Below are 18,480 nucleotides of genomic sequence, written 5' to 3'. Positions count from 1 at the left end.
TAAATTTTTTTATTCTAATAAAACATGTTAAAAATGATATATAAATAGAATCAGAAGAGTGACATTGATTACAACGCATTAAAACCAAAAGCGAAACAAGAAAATTGTCATTAATACATCTACATATGCTCTTTTAATTCAATTTATAAGTCGGGAAGAGTAATTGTTCTGATTTCATTTATATGGCATGTTTTTAATTTTTGTATATGTTTCCATCCTTTGACCCCTATTAAATACTCTCTCAATATTTTTTATAAGTCATTTTTATCAACTTCATCAATATTAATATAAAAAAAGTAAAAAGAATAAAATATACATAAAATTTTAAATATGTTTCTATGTAACAAATTTAAAAGTAATATCATATTACTCTTTCTCTTTCATAAAGGGTAATTTTACAAATATTTTTTAAATATTACATAAAAGGTTGTACCATAATTTATAAATGGAACATAATAGGTCTTCTAGAATATGCCTTATAAATGAAATCGGAGAAAGTAATGTTGTAAAGGTTATTAAATACTGTATTACTTTATGTTTAAAGCATATTAAAGTTAGAAGCATATTGAATTTTTAGAATGAGTCAAAGATATTTAATGTTTTATTTGATTTTAATAAAATATGTGAATATTTACTTATATTAGCGACAGGGGGTGATTGCCCCCTCACAATTTCATTAGTTTCTTGAAATTTTTTAGATTTTTTTTATCTTACTTGATAAAAAATTGTAAGAATTAGTGTTGGTCTCTCATATTTTAAGTAATGTTTTCCCCATGTATTGGATTTTGGATTTGTCCCAAGTTATACGTAGGATAAAAGAAAGTGACTTGCATGCCCCCACCTTCCCTCGGAGCCCAAGCACAAAAAAAACCCCAAACTTAAAAGTAGAGTTGAAAATTTGAATGGGTCAGGTCTATTTGCATTCGGCCCGAATAGGCCTGATTTCTTGAGAAGTTCAAATAGTTAGGTTTGGTCTGAATTTTTTCGAGTTTTGGATGACCCAAATACTCGAATTTATATTTTTAAAATTATTTTTAATTAATTTTTTTCACTTTAAAATTAATTATTTTATTTTGTAAAAAATATAAATTATATTTTTTGATATTTAAATGATGTATAGGAGTCAAATATATGATATTTTAATATAAAATAACCTAAAACATAATTAATTAATTAATATTTATCATATTTAATATATTTTATAAAAATAAAATATTTTTATTTGGGCTTGGCCTGAATTTTTTTGGACTTATTCGGGAGCCTGAATATAAAAAAGTTGTATTTTTTTAAGCTCGAATCTAACTTTTTTCGGACAGGTTTAAGCTAGTTTGTCAGATTCGACCCGAATTACCAGCTCTACCTAAAAGAAACCTGTATTTGGAAACGTAACAATTTGTTTTTTGAAATACGTACAATGTTTTTGGACCGGAAAGATGTTTTTCCTGTAATTGGATTTGTCCCAAGTTATACGTAGGATAAAAGAAAGTGACTTGCATGCCCCCACCTTCCCTCGGAGCCCAAGCACAAAAAAAACCCCAAACTTAAAGTAGAGTTGAAAATTTGAATGGGTCAGGTCTATTTGCATTCGGCCCGAATAGGCCTGATTTCTTGAGAAGTTCAAATAGTTAGGTTTGGTCTGAATTTTTTCGAGTTTTGGATGACCCAAATACTCGAATTTTATTTTTAAAATTATTTTTAATTAATTTTTTTCACTTTAAAATTAATTATTTTATTTTGTAAAAATATAAATTATATTTTTTGATATTTAAATGATGTATAGGAGTCAAATATATGATATTTTAATATAAAATAACCTAAAACATAATTAATTAATTAATATTTATCATATTTAATATTTTTATAAAAATAAAATATTTTTATTTGGGCTTGGCCTGAATTTTTTTGGACTTATTCGAGAGCCTGAATATAAAAAAGTTGTATTTTTTTAAGCTCGAATCTAACTTTTTTCGGACGGGTTTAAGCTAGTTTGTCAGATTCGACCCGAATTACCAGCTCTACCTAAAAGAAACCTGTATTTGGAAACGTAACAATTTGTTTTTTGAAATACGTACAATGTTTTTGGACCGGAAAGATGTTTTTCCTGAATGGATTTTCGTTTTTTTCCCCGAAATAATTGCTCTTTTTTTTTTTGGGTGCTGTCAGGGAAAGTATAGTTATATTATATATATTATATACTTAAGCATGTTATTTAAAAATCACTTTTATGTATTTTAATGAAATAAAAAAAATTAAACGTTATTAATTTTATCTTAAAATTTATCAAGTTTTCATATCTTTTTTCTTGTACAGACAAAAAGAATTATTTATAATAAATTTTTTAATATTTAATAAATTTAATAAATATAAAAAATAAAGATGAATATAAAAATAATAAAATATCCTATAAATATGATTAAAATTATTTTTCTTTGATTGCTTTATAAACAGGACAAAAACAGCTGTTGCTGGTCACATGATATACTTAATCATCGTGCGGTCTTTAAAAGTCAGGACCAAAATTCATCTTTCAAAAGAGTAGTCCACTGACATATACCCTGATCATGCCAATTTATGCTTAGTGTTGAATATTTGTTTGACTAACTATGTAAAGAGTAAAATAATTGTATAGATATAACAGATTACTCGTGCGTATTTTAGTTTTAAAAACCTAAACTTGCGACGTATTATCTCAGTCAGTATCATTAAAGTCCGTTGACAAGAGAAAATCAATGGGTTTATTAATTTCGTTGACTTGCATGCACACCGAGTTTTTTAGGTGAAGAATCGAGTTTTCGCAGGAAATTCACTCTCTCAATCATCACTTTTCCCACTGACTTTATGCTGACCATTCCTTGGCTAGTAATAGCATGGTGAAAAAACAAATGAATAAAAGGTGAAAAGTCAGATTTGTCCCTTACCAACTAAAAAAAAAAATCTTATAAGGATAAATTAATTAATGGGCAAATTTCAGACAAAGACCCTCAACCAAACTTAATGAGAAAGAGAAACCCAATTTTTTAAAAAATCACTAAAGAATTTGTATGGAATTTCGGTTAAATTTGTGATAAAAATAATAAAATTATTCTTATTTAAATGAACAACTTATTAGTTATCAATATTATATATTGTTTATTTACTTGATAAATATTATTCATTTTTTTTACTTTACTTGTTTATAACCCCATTTTCACTTGATTTTATCATATATTGGTTTCATGATTATAGTTGGGAATATAGGCGGGCTCAGCTCCTTGAGCCCATTTATCTATTTTCAGTCTCTTTTTTTAGACCTAACTCTTATGTAAAGGGCTTAGGGTCAGGCTTGAAAGTCTTGTTCAAAAAAATTAAAATTAAATATTATAAATTAATTAAAATATTTTGAAGTTAAAAAAAAATTCACACAATATTTTAAAAATTAAAAATATATTTAGAAATCTAAACAACACACATTTATCAATCAAAACGTAAATCCTCTTTATCCTCATCATTTACAAATAAAACATTAAATCTCTCATATGTAACTGTACTTGTTGAAGATGGAGGTGAAAATTCAATGTTAATTATCTTTATAACTTCTTCTTGATCACCTATAATAAATATTAATCAAATATATATATGTATGTATATATATATAATAATCAAGCTTATTGGAGCTTGGAGGGCCACCCAGGGCCGAGTCTTTTTTCACAGGGCTTATCAGGGTCATGCTTTCAAGCCCGATTTTTTTGAAAAAAATAATTTTTAAAGCTTGAACCCTTATTTAAATAGGGCCTACAAGCTCAGCTTTTTAGGCCTGGTCTAAGATGACTTGTTTGTTATCATACTATATACTATTCATGTACTTATTATAAAATATTGTTTATTTTCCTACTTCACTTGTTTATGACCCTTTGAATGAAATTAAGTGAAATAGAAAACAAATATATTCTATAAGTAAATAAATAACATATAACATAGAAACAAATAAGTCATTTATGTTATTCATTTAAATGAGGGTAATTTTATCTTTTCGACTACAAATTCAACATAAATTTTGCATGGGTCCTTTAGTTTCAAAAATTTTGAAGTTCTCTTTTTCATTAAATTGGATCAGTGTCCTGACTGAAATGTTCCCTTATTAATTGATATCCTGTCTTTCCATTTTCTATCTTATTTCTATTCCACTAAACATAGTAGTGAATATTCCCACACAACTTGAAACACCAAAAACAAAGTTTTAAATAATCATGTAGGTCCTGTTTGTGTTTTGTTTTTAGAAACGGTTTTGTATTTTAAAAACAACAGAATTAAAAATTCAATTGGATAGATATTTTGAATTTAATTGTCTTTAAAACTTTTTTCATCTTTTATTTTTAAAAATAAAAAATTGGAACATCTTAAATTTGTTTTCATTTTTTATTTTTAAAATGCATTATATTTAATTATTAAAAATTGCAATCACCTTGACTAATTACCATTACAAGCCATCATTATCAATCGTTAGTGAGCATCACGATCGGCCAATTTTTTAGTTCTAAGATATTTTTAAATTAATACAATGAAATAGATTTTGTTTTTTTTTGGAAAATAATTATTAAAATCATATTAAAAACTGTGTTTTTTTAAAAATAGGAACATGATCAAATAGACCCGTAATTTCCACTTCTATTTTACAACAGTGCTCAAGATTTCTTTCGCAAAAGATTTACGTGTATTTTAATGCTTTACCAAAAAAAAAAAACAAGAAACATGTATTTTAATCATAGCATCCCATAATAGGTTGGATTTACATGTGTTTCAACACGTGCAAAGCAGATGAGTGTAACTAAATCTATAATTTTGTTGGTAAATAATATATAAATATCTTTATAAGTATTTTTAAAATTTTAAAGCCTACCGTCATCTTAATAAATTATTCAAGTTAAGACGCAGTTTACTTGAAATTTTTGCACGCCTTCATATGCATGGCATATTGTTTTATTAAAATTAATTTTTTTTTTATTTTCATATACTTTTAAAACTCATTGTTTTGTCATGTGAAACATGTTTGAAATTCATATATACATCAGTACTCAGCTACATTATTGCCACATGAGTTTATATGGGTTCATATAACTGATCACGTTACATAAAAATAAATATTTTTTGATATATTTTAACGCTCAACCCATCCAAAATTAGTGTAAGATACAATTCCAAGATTAATAATTTAACAAAAGCTCCATGACAAATAAATCGATACAAAACATAAAATTTGTTGCAGGTGCATTATTTTTGAGTTACGAATGTTTCGTTCTATTTTTCAAATCTGTAAAATACACTAAAAACTCTCCAATTTAAATTTAAATAACAAAAAGGGGTAAGGTCAGTGATTCAATGAGTATCATCAATTCATCATAAAAACAAACAATATCCTGACTTGTGCGAGCTTTCAAGAGTACAATTCAACTGATTTAAATTTTCTGCTACATAAAAAAATTAGGCCCCTTTAACTTGGTTTAAGATTAAAAATAAATTATTTATATATTTTTTAGAGATTTTTAAAAAAAAATATTTTGTAGAAATTTTATATAAAGCAGGTTTATTTTATGTTTAGTTACAGTAATAAAAAAAACTAGTTAGTTATTTTTAAATTTCATGATATTTTCAATTATTATCTAAAATATCTTCCATTGAACCATTTTTGCTTCATTGATGGGCTAGCCGAAGCTAGAAGACAGCAAACAAGGTAACAATGACAGTACAAAATCAAAAATCAGTGAGACAAACCCTCGCTGTGGAAATTCAAAAGCAGACTTTCACATCCTTTGGGAGGATCAAGAAGCTAAGAAAAAGCATGTGGAGAGCAGTGTGCCATTGTAGCCAGGTAATTTGCACAATTCATTGCCTCACACGGAGCATGAAGTAATTGGTAATCACCGTGACCAAAAACCAGTTTTTGCACTTCACATGTGTCTTTGAAAAAAGGATGGTCATGACTCACTCCTCAGTAAATGCAGCCTATAGCCTCCAAAGAGTCAGAGTATATCCTCACCTTTTCAAATTTGAGACTCATGCAAAGGTGGACGCCAAATTCGATAGCTTGTATCTCAGCAGCAGTAATGGGGATGTTTCCCAGAGGTTGCATGGAAATCCACCAATCCAATTGCTCTTAAGAGTTTCAAGCAAGTCCACCACAGGGAGGCTGCATTGTTTTGACAATGAAGCCGAGGACGCATCAACATCTACTCTTAACAAGACCTTGCGGTGGTGGAAGCCAAGAGGAGCCGTGGGAGTTGCACTTGTCCAGGTGTTGTGCTTTGAGTGATCCCGCGTCTCTTCCCACAACAAGCTTCTTCTTTCGTGAGTTAATGATGTCACTGGTACCATACTTCTTTCCTACACCTTTGCATCGATGTGTCCACAAAAGCCAACACACATTTCTAAACACTTTGAGCCAAGGCCAGCGTTTGAAATTTCCGCCACTGACCTGATGTCTAGTGTTCCAACTTAATTCATTCCTGCAAGCTACAAGAGAAAAATTAGCTATGATAAATAGGTTTAATAATTTATTTCCATGTATTTTTTGCTCCCAAGCAATCTCTCAGAATGTGTAGTGTATTCTCCATACAATCACACTCAAAAAGGCAAATGGCATCCTCAGTAAAGCCTCTCTTCACTCTCAATTGGTTACTTGGAATTCTCTCATGAAGCACTTTTTTTCACTTTTTCCTATAGGGTTCATTTCTATAAGCATTTTCAAATTGGGTCCCTGTTAGCTAACGCACTCTCGTCCAGGAAACTATAAGAAAAACGAACAGAGAATCTACCATTACTCCCAACTTTCCACTAGAAAGTATCATTTTGTTGAGTGGAGTGAAGAGGAAGAATAGTAGAGATTCTGTTGACAATCTCAGCAGAAAAATGCCCATGAAGGTATTCTCTACCCCGAATCATCCATTGAACCATTATAAATACGGCAAAGTCCGGTTTGAGCCCCGGAGCGCAAAAGGCTTGGGTAGCAACCAGATCGGTAACCCAATACAAATAGGATGAAGCCCAATAGGAGTTGGGTCATTCAAGCACAGCAACCAAACGCGAGAAGGGCAACGTCGTTTAAGTGGCAAAATGGCACACGACACGAGTGTCAAATGCGTTTAACACGGAGCGCAAACTTCACTTCACTCCCTCCAAGCTCCGAGCTTTTTTGAATTTGAACAGAACCCAGGGAGGCCTTTTTGGCGTCTCCCTCCTAGTGACACCGAGCATGTTCGTATCTAATCTATCTCCTACCCCATTATTATTAGATTATTCATCATACAACGTTTCTAAACTCTGAGCGCGCTCTCTTTCTCTCTCTTCCTCAATTCAAATCCATTCCCCCATTGTACTACTTCAATTACTCTTCTCGACAAACTCCACAGATCCCATTCCCTCCTTCCATCCCTGGCCAATTTCAGAAGCACTAATCCAACCTACTCAGCCAATTCAATCAATCCCCTTTCCTTCCGAGTCATTCGTCATTTACAGCACCTATATCCCTTCTTCATTCACCGCGGTTTGATTGATGATCCAAATCAATTTTTGGTGGTGTAAGTGCTAGGGTTGAATTGGGTTGGCAGGATTCATGGATGAAGAAAGCAATTCGGCGATGGTATCAGGGAAATCTCTGATGACGTCCAGATCGGATTACAAGGTAGGATTCTCCGGCATTGGAGTTGTTCTGTACAAAGTTCTCTTATTTTCTTACTCGTTTTTTGCTTCATTCCTCCGGGCGTTTTAGGCTGTGGGAGAGAAGCGTCCAAGCACAACTCATCTGGAAGAGAATAGCGACCTCGCTCGAAAACGAGTGAAAATGAGAGATCTTGACTCCGTGATTCAGTCTGCAGGTAATTCTGAGTGAATGTTAGTAATTTGTATGCTCATGTCCACTCCTAATCAAGCAAAGGACTAACGATTTGTTTTCAAAAGAGTTGAGCTTTATGGTGAAGTTGAAATGTTGTTTCAACACTAGCACATTACTGCTTCTAATGAGATAATTGATGTTTTGTCGAATGATAATTATTAATTCTCTGCGGCTGGGCGGGGCCTTGGGGAGAGCAAGTACTGTGCGATTTTGGTTGATTGCCTTTGTATTCTAATTCATTCACAATAAATTGCTTTCCCTTTTAACCGTGAAAGAAATTACTTGTATGAATCATCCTGCGTGCATACTCGTCTAACATCGAATTTAATTTATTCTGCTTGTGCTACAGAAACTAATACCCGTTCTCGAGGGACCTTTGGGGACAAAGAACATAATTTTCCATTACCATCGGGTGAAAATGATGTTTCACAAGTGACTGAGGTCCCTGTACCTCTGGAACACCATGCTTCTTCTCAAGCCGAAAAAATGGGAACGAACGCATGCTCGGTAGAGGTTAATCCTGTCCCCAGCTCACTTGATCTTAATTCCGAAGCTCTCTGTGCCAGAATTTTATCCCGTGATAGAAGTGGGGAATGTGGCAAGAATCCTGCCGAAGTATCCTTTCCTGGGAAGCATGATAGGGGCCCCCTTACTAGTGTAAATTCTAAAGGAATTGACGTCGATCTTAATGCAGAAGATGTTACAAGCTGTATAAATTTGGACCCAGCACAGGCTTACATGGAACGCGCTCAATTTAAGTCTAAAGATGTTTCTGAGAGTGGTAGCTGTATTGGGCCTTCAAAAGAAAAGGATCCTATGAGACTATGGAGGGAGATGAAGCGAAACGGTTTTCTTTCATATTCTCATGGAGGTATTCCGATGCCAAACAAACGAGGTAGAAAAAGTAAAAACGATATCCTCAAGCAAAAGTTAGAACTTGCAAAAAAAGAGCAAGTTGACAGGTTCTCAAAGATTGCTGCTCCAAGTGGACTGCTGAATGAATTAAACCCCGGGATTATTAATCATGTAAGAAATAAAAAACAGGTTCATTCGATTATAGAGGCTATTGTCTCTGAAAAGCATGAAAATGCCAACGTCGGATGCAAGCAAGCAGCACATTTTACAGGTGAAAGTACGGAAGTTAGCAAAAGGGATTTAGAATACGTAACAGAAGCAGGAAAGCATCTACATTTCTTTCATCGAGAAGGGACCCTTCATAATTCTGCGGGTAATAAGAAAGCAAAAAAGTATCCTATGGCTACGGATGATTCCTGGACTTTGGAGGGTAAGGTTGGTGAAAATGACACCTGCATGGGGGAGAAAGGAAGGTTTAAAAGTTGTGGATCGCAATTCACCCATGTTACCGAAGATGACATTTTAGCTCTGAAGTTGTCTTCTTCAACAAAGGCATCTGTGAGTTCTAGCTCTTTGTCAAATGAGGAATCATCAAACTTTACTAGCGTTTCGTCTCTTTCCCTGGAAGGCTAGTAGTCACTTTCCTCATACTTAAACATTATTATTTTTCAAGATTTATATTTAGCCACTCTCCTTATGCTTTTTTTGGTTCAGGCATTCCCGGAGGAGAGATGAAAAGATAGCAAATTTAGTTTTTTGAAAGTTAGCGATCAACATTGTGCAAAAAAAATAATTATGCTTTAGAATTTGCTTCTTAGATCATCATGCATTCTGCAGAGCTTGTAATCTACTTGTTTCTCCTTATCGATTGTGTTTCAAAGACTAGGCAACTGAAAAAATAAGGCTTTGCTGATAAAGATGCTTCTAGTTGTTTTTTCAGCTGCTACTGTTGCATCTCAATGGTTGGAGCTCCTTCATCAAGACATCAAAGGGCGCCTCTCGGGTAATTCCATTTTTATTTCATTTTGCCAGGTTGTGGGCAGTGCAATCGCTTACATTCAGTATCGTACTTTTTTTCTGCTTCTTCAGCTTTGCGTCGCAGTAGGAGGAGAGTTCGAGCTGTTATTAATACTGAATTACCTTACCTTGTGTCAAAGGAATTCTCAAATATACAAGAAAATGATTCTTCTGCGATGAAAACCACTACGGGACTCCCGTATAGTAAAATTGCAGAAATGCATCGGACAAGATGGACTGCCTTGTTTGATCAGATGGATGAAGCACTTGCTGAAGAAGAAAAGCAACTTGTGAGTACACAAAAGATAGATAATCTTTCCTTTTACTGGTCTCACTGTTTTCACAGACTTTGTTGGGTTTAACTTCATGGGAAGAAGTCATCTGGGGGTTTGAAATGTAATCCCTCTGTTTATCAGCGAAGCTAAGGTTCCAATCTACTTAGTTAACACACGAATCTGGCTTCTCCATCCAATAATAATGGGTTCTAGATATGTGCCTGGTGAACTAATGTTCTTAGGAGTATTAATGAGTGTTTTTTTTTCCCTGCTCCCGCTTCAGTGATGTCTGACACGATTACACAGTAAGACCTTTGTTTGCTTCTCTTAATCGAAATCTGCACTATTCCTGTTCATAATTTCAGGAAAGTTGGTTAAATCAAGTAAAAGAAAAGCAATTGCTATGTGACCAGGGTCTCCAACATGTAAATTGCAACTCAGCTTATGGTTTACAAATGCTGGGGACTATAGAAAATGACTCCAGGTATATCTCTTACTAAGCTGGTATTAACTATAAGCTAAATTTAAATATAGTTTTTTTGTGCATTTATTCTTTTGTTCTTTGACAAACTTATGGCATGCGTAATTTTTTTTTTAAGACTGAATTACATGATGTTTAATATTAAAACCCGTACATGTGTATGCAAGACTCACACCAAATCGTGTACCGTTTAGTTTTAAAAATCCTTCATCAAAAATAACTCTAATCACGTGATCCGCAGTTTTAAAAGGCTTATTTTTATCCGACAATTTAGTAGCACGAATGTAAAGGTTGTACTTCAAGTTTTTTCACCAGTTATTAACAATTGGTGTTATGAACTTACGTTTAAATTTGCGCTATTTAAAATTCTGCAGTTTGCTTCTTTCGTCCTTTGGCATATTTTATGGCATCCGCATATGATAGAACTAAAAACGATAATCTATTAACGATATTTCCGAAACTCTGGGTTAGGAGAGATAAAAACATACAAATTAAAGCACAGTTCATCTGTTAGCAGGCATAACAATGGTCATAGTTTTTTTTCCTTCCTGGGATATGGTCGTGATGTTTTTATAAAACTGGAGAAAAGAGAAAACTGGAATTACAGAGCATTCTTAAAAGGCCCAAAAAAATCTGATTTGGTTCTTCGGGCAATCAGATGATAAGGGTGGAGTGGAATATATGTGGAGATCTAAAGTTCAATTTCCCAGTGGATCAAAATAGACCCTCCCTTGACTTAGGGGTTCAGTTGTGGCTTAACTTTAAAGGCTGACCAAGGATTTTACATATTAAAAAAAAAAAAAAAGGATTTTACAAAGTTGTTAATTTTAAGTTTAATTTTGTGCAGCCTACCTCATTTATTAATATTTTTTTGTCTAAAACCCTAGAAACCCTTGTCCACGTTATCAAAATTGAGGGTCCAGGATGTCTTTCATCAACTTTTCATGTTGTAATGGCATTTTAGTCATCTTTCTACTAAGCGAGCCGATGCTAATAGAGTTTTGGGGAGAAATGTGAGCAGATGGGGTATACTGCACGAAACTGAAAGTTTGGAGGTGTATTTTTGAAGCTGAGGAAACGACGGGTTGTTTAAACTTTTTAAGTTGACGGTTCTCAGGAAAGTTTTTAACATTCATTTGGCTGAATGAGTGTGGATTTGCTGATAAATCTGGTTTTAGTTCTCTCTAGTGAGCTCTAGACCGCTGAACTTCGCGATTCTGAGTTAGGCTGGTGCTAGTATATAAAACTGAGCACAATCATATTTCCTAGACGTGGATTAGGTCTCATGACGGCAACAATATTCAAGTTTCTCAAATGCACTAATTTTTTTATCTTGTGCTTTGCTATTCACTGATTGGAAGCTTGGATCTCGTCACCGTGGTTTGCGTCTATTGAACTTGCTTTCTGTTGTGATCTTCTTTAATGTAACTTTTCAGTTTTGCATTCGTCGCAAGTGAAGCTTAATCTGCATTTTCTAGCGAGTCTACTATTTCTTGTTTCTGCTTCTTGGTACGTTGTAATTATTAATTCTTCCCAATTTTTAACAACCTCTCTCTCTAAATGGATTGGTTTTCTTGAGTTTTTGCTGCAACTTGCTTTCTTTGTGGCTCACAATGACAAAGCCTAATTAGTTTGTTGCTTTGTGATTATCCACTGTAATTTTGTTTTTCAAGTATGAAAATTGGATGATTGATTTTGAAATTTATGAGAGCGTGAAATTTGTTATGCCAGTGCCCTAGACTTGGACGGCCATCTTAAACTGGACTTGAAAAATTTATTCCATGGATTTCTAAGCCAGAAAATTTTTGTACCTGGTTCCTTTGCGGGTGTTTTCTTGTAATAGCCGAAAGCATATTCTCGTCCAAAAAATAAATTAAACGTATTTATGCATGTCATCTCCCACGAATGTGATAATATAGGTATTTTATATTTTACAGAATATTGCCAACAGATAGCTCAGAGAAAGAGTTAGCTGTCAATGCAGCTGCAGCTTCTATATACTCAACATGCAGTTTCCTGTTGTCAGGAGCTAATTGATCCCGATTTGACGTTGAGAATTGTAACCTCCATTTAATTATGCAGATTTTTTTCTTCTTTCTCCTCACTGAGAAGCAGTGGCCTTGGTAATTGTCATCGGCATGAGGTCAAAAAAAAAAAAAAAACCTCAGAATTAGAACATAGTTCTGAGATGAGCAAGCTTTGTCGTTTGTTCAGATTGTAACATTAGCATTCAGCAGTGGGATTTTTTATCCTCTTTTTACTTTTTTTCACATTCATTTACCTGACTGTCAGAGTAATGCTATGCCTAGATAGTGACTGAACTGCTAGTCATTGCAGTTACTTCACAGTGTAACATTAGCAGTGTATTTCCCCCCATTTTTCACCTCATGTGCCTGATTCTGTCAGAGTAATGCTGTGCCCAAATATTTGGCTGAACTGTATCTTGTTCCAATTATTGTCTCTAATGAGTTTCAGTTTTCGATTTCAGTTTCTTGAGCATTTTGGTTGTAAGTGTGAGCCCTTCATTAATCTGGGTTCACCTAGTCATTGACCATCATTTCTTGCAACTTTTAATATTTGGGATGGCTTAGAAGCTGATATATCCAAATATCTGATTAGTCGATGAATTATTGGAACTAGTAGCTTCTTTATTAAATAGCAGAGTAAATGTCGGATTTTTCATATTGGAACAGAAAGGACCTTCTGGAGGTCTGGTGAATTGAATTGTTGTGTAAGGCTAAGCTCTGATGTCAACGTTGGATTTTAGGGAAAATACGCTTTTGATCTATACAGTTTAACTAAATCTTAATTTGATTATTTTAGTTTAAAAGTTCGTAATAAAGTCTTCGAAAAAAAAAAATTTGGGGTAGGATATGGTCTTCAAATTTAATACTTAATCCTTGCTACTTATATTCAGATACTCTCCTGACTTGTTTCTTGACGTATTTTGATATCACTGGGACTGGGTATTAAAATTTTGGACAGTGCACAAGATACAAATTTCGTTGTCTGATTTGGTTTTATACAAAGTACTAATATCTTGTAGCCCCGGGACGTAGTTGGAGACAAAAGATATATTTTTACACTAAAAATATAAACATAAAAAATGAAGTAAAAATAATCACATATTTGACAAAATATAAACAAAAATAAAATGACACTTATTTAACTCCAGCAATTTAATCATTAATTTTAAATAACACAAACCAAATTAAAATGAATAAAATGGAAAAGAAAACTGTAAGCCCATTGAAAATTACGTACTATACGATACAAAATAACATTAAAATTTATTAGAAGTTAAATATTGATTTAATAATTTTATAAAACAGCCACGACATTTAGAAAATGTAAAAAAAGAAGATAGAGGGAAATTTTCATAGATGTATCTACACGAGAGTAGTTGATTTTTGAAAAAAGAATATCAAATATGGCCATTATCATCATTAGTATCAATGCACCATCAAAATATGCGTGCTTTGTGTGTGTGTGTACATATAATCCATAAAAAACTACAATATTTATATGTCATGAATATAGTAGCTCACGTTGGTAAAAAAAAAAGGGCAAAAGAATATAGTAGCTCACATCAAACTTCGTGCAATGCCCAAGCCAACATCCCACATCTAGTCTTGTTTAGTCAATACTCGGAGATATTGAGAGATTGTAGTCTGATATAATAATTGATAACATCATAGTTTATACGATCACTTTCCCTTGAAATAAAGCTGTTAATATACATATATATATATATATATATATAACACTGTGACAAGATCAATCAATACACAGATACAATCTCTAACCACGCTTCTATGTTAACAAAGTCTGTAAGCACATTTTCTTGCAAGTAATATGGCAGTGAGTAAATTTAAGCAGAAGAAGAAACATCGTGACATGGCATATGCAGATTTAAAGCCAATTAGGTCCCACCTTGCCGGAGGCTGGTTTCGAAGGGTCATCTGAAACCTTAGCGAGCGAGCGATACTGCAATTTAACACTCTCTGCGTTGTCCAATGTCTTAACCACATACCTAAAGATTTAGATTTTCATCAACACAGGTTTAAGGTAGTCCCTTGAAAACAGCTGAAAGACAAAATCACCAAATCCTAAACTTCTATATGCATTTAGAACTATAATATTTCATTTGATATTAAGTACTTATGGCACTAATAACATCACAACCGTGTTTTTGTTAGGGCATAGATATTGAAACCTCTTCCTCCATGTGCGTGAACCCACATACAGCAACCAAGATTTGATTTAACGGCCAAAGGGAAAGAAGTTAGAAAGTGGCTGACCATCCATTCAGGCATTGTGTTGTTACAATAGCTTCCCGTCCAACAAAACGCTGTGGTGTCCTCTTGTTCCCCTAATCGAATTCGGCTCCAATCATTAGCTTTATGACACTTAGTTTAATCAAAGAGAAGATTTATAAGAAAACTCAACTTTCTGCATACTACCTTTATAATAACCCGGTCCATCACAGCAAATGGAAATTGAACACCCCTTCCTCTTGGTTGTTCCATAACTGTTGAATCACCATAACAACCCTGTCCTATGTAAAAATAAATTTTATATTAAAAATAGTGTCAAGGCACTCTTAGTAGTTTGTGATCACCTCAATTTCTTTCTCATTCTATTACATTGACACGTTAAATGGTTTGGGAGGTTTTGGGAACTGGAAAGGCAGTTACATACACACCTGATCAATTCTTTCTCTTCTTCTTTTGGATGATCGGTAAAACAGTGAGTCCTCTTCTCGACGATATGCCTGCACAGCAACTCTAAGTGCTGATCACAGCACCCAGCCACCAAAGAAAAGCATGTAAGAAAATCATACGCGTAAGCAATATAAGTTGCAGCATTGTTTAAAATCATCAGGGAAACTCCATCCAGAATTGTCAAGATTTTCAATAAATTAGTTTTGTTCGCTGAATTTTCAATCACAGATTCAGGTTCAATTTTCAGACGCTTGAACTCTCCAATCTATTAAAGATCTATGACCTATATTATTCGCAAACATATTGGATATGGAAAAAAAAATAATCATACATAAAATGAACACCCAATAGTACTAGAAAGTAGAAACTAGGAGAAGAAAATTAAATTACAAAATGATTCTACTATTTGTTTGGAAGACCAGAACATATTTAAGTACTGAGAATTAAATTTCAATGTTCTTCTGGGACAAATTTTGCTTACATAGATTTGGAGATATTGATTCTTCAGATATGGGCTGGGAACAAGTGCAACAAGCTTTCTGAAAATACATCACACAACCACGATATTAACCAGTTGACAACACGGTAATTCATAACTTAGAAAAGCAATTTCCAATGAGACAAATGGAACTTATAAATTTGACAATACTGGACCAAATTTAAAACTACCGAGCCAATAGCCCCATGTAATACTAATAAAAGGCAGATGTTAACAGTTGAGGCCATCTTCGTTGCTCACCACATCTAAAGCCAGCTACGAGGAAGATGACAAGAGAGGGAGATCAGATACATAATAGTGGTGATTCATCTAGGTTCTGTCAATCTCCTGTTAGGCGCAGATGAATTGGTCCCATGAAAGTATATTGTTCCACTTTTGTCACATTTATGTTGTTCTCGTTACATATGAAACTTAAATGCATTTACTCCGGGAACAGCGTGATGTTATTTAGATTGTTGGGGGGAGGGGGCTCTAAAACAGATAGGAGATAAAGAATAAGATCCACAATTGAATTGACAAAAGACTAGATGAAAGTAGGATAAAGGAAAGAAAGTAGATAGGCTTCGGCTTGTTGCTACAGTTCAGCAAAGTTATATCACAAACAATAACATGTTCAAAATATAGGCTAGTTCTTGAAATCATGCCATTCAATTGCGTAGAGGCATATACATAATAGAAAGAGATCCAATATTACCAGCTCCATTGTTAATAGTATTTTTCAGTTGACAAGTATAGGAAAAGGTCAATCCATAGATCATGGCATTTGATGGCTTAGAACCCACCATTCTAATAACATGCTGTATTCCTCCTCCACCAAAGGAATGTCCACAAGGCAATATCATTGCATCATCCATAAGAGATCCCCTGAATTTTTTAAACAAAACATCAATTTACAATAATGACTAAACGAAAAATATAATCATCAATATCAGCTCATGTATTAGAAGATTGAACTTGTGCTCTTGCACACATGTAAGGAGAGATACAAAAGAACACCGAATGAGTCAACCTCCTTCTGCACCACCATGACTTTTATCTTCATTCAAACAGAACGCAGTCCACAAGGAACCGGATTTCAATAAGCTGGGCATAGGACTTGTGTAGTAATCAACAAATGATAAAAGCTAAAGAGTTCAAAAGGTGACTTACGTTATAGGATCTGAAAGCACTGCTCTCAACGAGTCGCCTGACTCGCTTGAATAAATAACGTCCTTTCTTCCACTAAATCCGCAACCATTTTCCCCCGCTATAGCTTTCTGCACAGAAGCTGAGCCCTCCGTGCCTTGAAGATAGTGTGAATAATACTCCTCACAATCAGTTTCGGCAATCGTGACCGCATTCTGCGATTTATCTAACCTTTCTTGCTGATGATCTCCTTCGTTACCCCTCGAATTATTAAGCGTCGGCCCAATTTCTCCATCCTTCCCCAGCACCTCTCTACTGGATCCTACAATTCAATCCTCCAGTGAAAAACCAGTTAGCGCAACAAAAGTAAAAGTGGCTACTTTTTGAAGTTAAAGAAGCTAAATTCCCTTCCTACATACCGTAGGACGAACGATGTTGAGCTTTTCCGTTCGTTATTCCATCCACAGCACTAGCCAGGTTACCACCACTCACGCTGTTATTGTTAATATCATTAATTGAATTGGGATTGGAATTCCCTTTGCTTGCATCGTTAACATCAACTATTCTTTCTACGTCACCGCCTCCCTCAACATCGTCGTCGTCGTCGTCGTCGTCGTCAACTTCCTCATCGTCTTCACCATCCTCGCCGTCCGATTCATCACCGCTCGGAGTTGCAGTCCCGTTCCCATTCCAATTCCGGGCAGCCGGTGGGTTCCGCTGGTCTGAGCAATCCCCGTAAACATTACGACGGAACTCCACTCCCTGAGCCGCGAAAAAACGATCACGATCTACAGAGAACATCTTCTCATCAAATAAATCGCCAAGCTCCCTCGTTTTCGAACCCGGGTCCCCAACCCGACTTTGCGTTGCTCCGCATCTGTAACGCAAGGAGTCGCCTGGGAACACTAGAGGTGAATTAAGACCGTTATCGATCCTCTGATCTGAAGCAAGACCAATTTCTTCCGACGACATAATATCACGCACTGCGAAGTTCAATTTGGGAAACGGTGAAGAGAACCTATGAGCATCAGTTAGGGTTTAAAGAAATTGCTCTGTGAGAATGGCATCGGGGGAGTGGGGCCCACTTCTTGTCTAGTGCGGGAGAAGGAGAGCGTAGAAGTGACGGAAACGAAGCTGATACCGCTGTGGGAGGGTCTCCCTGGAAGAAGAAATGCACGACGTGTCGTCTGATGCCATATGAAACGACGTCGTTTGAGATGAGCTGAAAACGACAACTTCATTCTCTTCCTCTCTTTTTTTCCCCCTCTCCAGTGTCCATTCAACAAGAAGCTTGTTGGTGACGATCTTTAATTAAACCTGGAAGTATGTTCAACCTTAGACTTCGGATCCAATTCATCCAAACTTTTCTGCATATATATATATATATAAAAAAACCAATACACAATCTATTTTGTTTTCTCCGTCTAAGTTGATTCTTACTGGTAGATTGAATTGTTGTATTTACTCTTCATCTAGTTCCAAGTACACAGATGGATTTCAATTTCCATTGGTATTTGAAATCCCAAGAGATATATTTGTACTTTCTGGATTTTCTGCGTGATGCTATTGTGAGTTGAATAAATTTCGTAACATTACATATTTCTGCAATAGCCATTAGCCAAAGAGTGAAGTATGTAGAA

At 34.5% G+C, this 18,480-nt stretch overlaps 2 protein-coding genes across 8 annotated transcripts; one reads left to right on the top strand and one right to left on the bottom strand.

Annotated features, from left to right (window-relative positions):
* Positions 1-6,453: 6,453 nt before the first annotated feature.
* On the bottom strand, positions 6,454-17,987 carry LOC129302449 (U-box domain-containing protein 62). Of its 6 annotated transcripts, none has more exons than XM_054941354.1 (9): positions 17,260-17,987; positions 16,865-17,162; positions 16,498-16,579; positions 15,698-15,755; positions 15,198-15,286; positions 14,956-15,045; positions 14,794-14,864; positions 14,426-14,525; positions 6,454-6,486 (listed from the first exon to the last, which is right to left on the bottom strand). In XM_054941354.1, exons 1-9 carry the CDS (start codon positions 17,810-17,812, stop codon positions 6,469-6,471), a joined length of 1,359 nt encoding a protein of 452 aa, XP_054797329.1. In that variant the 5' UTR covers positions 17,813-17,987; the 3' UTR covers positions 6,454-6,468. The 6 variants fall into 6 exon arrangements, 4 of the variants coding, with proteins under 4 accessions (XP_054797329.1, XP_054797328.1, XP_054797326.1 ...); XM_054941353.1 differs by lacking the exon at positions 6,454-6,486 and adding an exon at positions 12,492-12,611; XM_054941351.1 differs by lacking the exon at positions 6,454-6,486 and adding an exon at positions 14,019-14,163.
* On the top strand, positions 7,221-12,944 carry LOC129302448 (uncharacterized). 2 transcript variants are annotated; one of them, XR_008591281.1, is made up of 8 exons: positions 7,221-7,654; positions 7,742-7,847; positions 8,214-9,347; positions 9,660-9,722; positions 9,809-10,026; positions 10,377-10,495; positions 11,514-12,001; positions 12,430-12,944. XR_008591281.1 is itself a non-coding variant. In XM_054941350.1 (7 exons), the coding sequence occupies exons 1-7, from the start codon at positions 7,586-7,588 to the stop codon at positions 12,527-12,529; spliced, it is 1,809 nt and encodes a 602-aa protein (XP_054797325.1). In that variant the 5' UTR covers positions 7,223-7,585; the 3' UTR covers positions 12,530-12,944. The 2 variants fall into 2 exon arrangements, 1 of the variants encoding a protein (XP_054797325.1); XM_054941350.1 differs by lacking the exon at positions 11,514-12,001 and having other exon boundaries at positions 7,223-7,654.
* Positions 17,988-18,480: the final 493 nt, after the last annotated feature.

The sequence above is a fragment of the Prosopis cineraria genome, unplaced genomic scaffold, assembly GCF_029017545.1.
Source record: "Prosopis cineraria cultivar Desert tree isolate PC_DT_omini unplaced genomic scaffold, ASM2901754v1 PC2, whole genome shotgun sequence".
NCBI lineage: Eukaryota > Viridiplantae > Streptophyta > Magnoliopsida > Fabales > Fabaceae > Prosopis > Prosopis cineraria.
This window is presented reverse-complemented; position numbering and strand designations above follow the sequence as displayed.

Bases quoted from the DNA above. Each gene is read 5' to 3' on its own strand.
- LOC129302449 (XM_054941351.1), bottom strand. From the start codon at position 17,812: ATGTCGTCGGAAGAAATTGGTCTTGCTTCAGATCAGAGGATCGATAAC. The intron at 15,287-15,697 runs GTAAGCAAAATT...TGCTGTGATCAG, and splicing joins ATCAATATCTCCAAATCTAT to CACTTAGAGTTGCTGTGCAG. The intron at 14,526-14,793 runs GTCAGCCACTTT...CTAAATCTTTAG, and splicing joins ACACAATGCCTGAATGGATG to GTATGTGGTTAAGACATTGG.
- LOC129302448 (XM_054941350.1), top strand. From the start codon at position 7,586: ATGGATGAAGAAAGCAATTCGGCGATGGTATCAGGGAAATCTCTGATG. The intron at 9,348-9,659 runs GCTAGTAGTCAC...TTGTTTTTTCAG, and splicing joins TTCGTCTCTTTCCCTGGAAG to CTGCTACTGTTGCATCTCAA. The intron at 9,723-9,808 runs GTAATTCCATTT...CTGCTTCTTCAG, and splicing joins CATCAAAGGGCGCCTCTCGG to CTTTGCGTCGCAGTAGGAGG.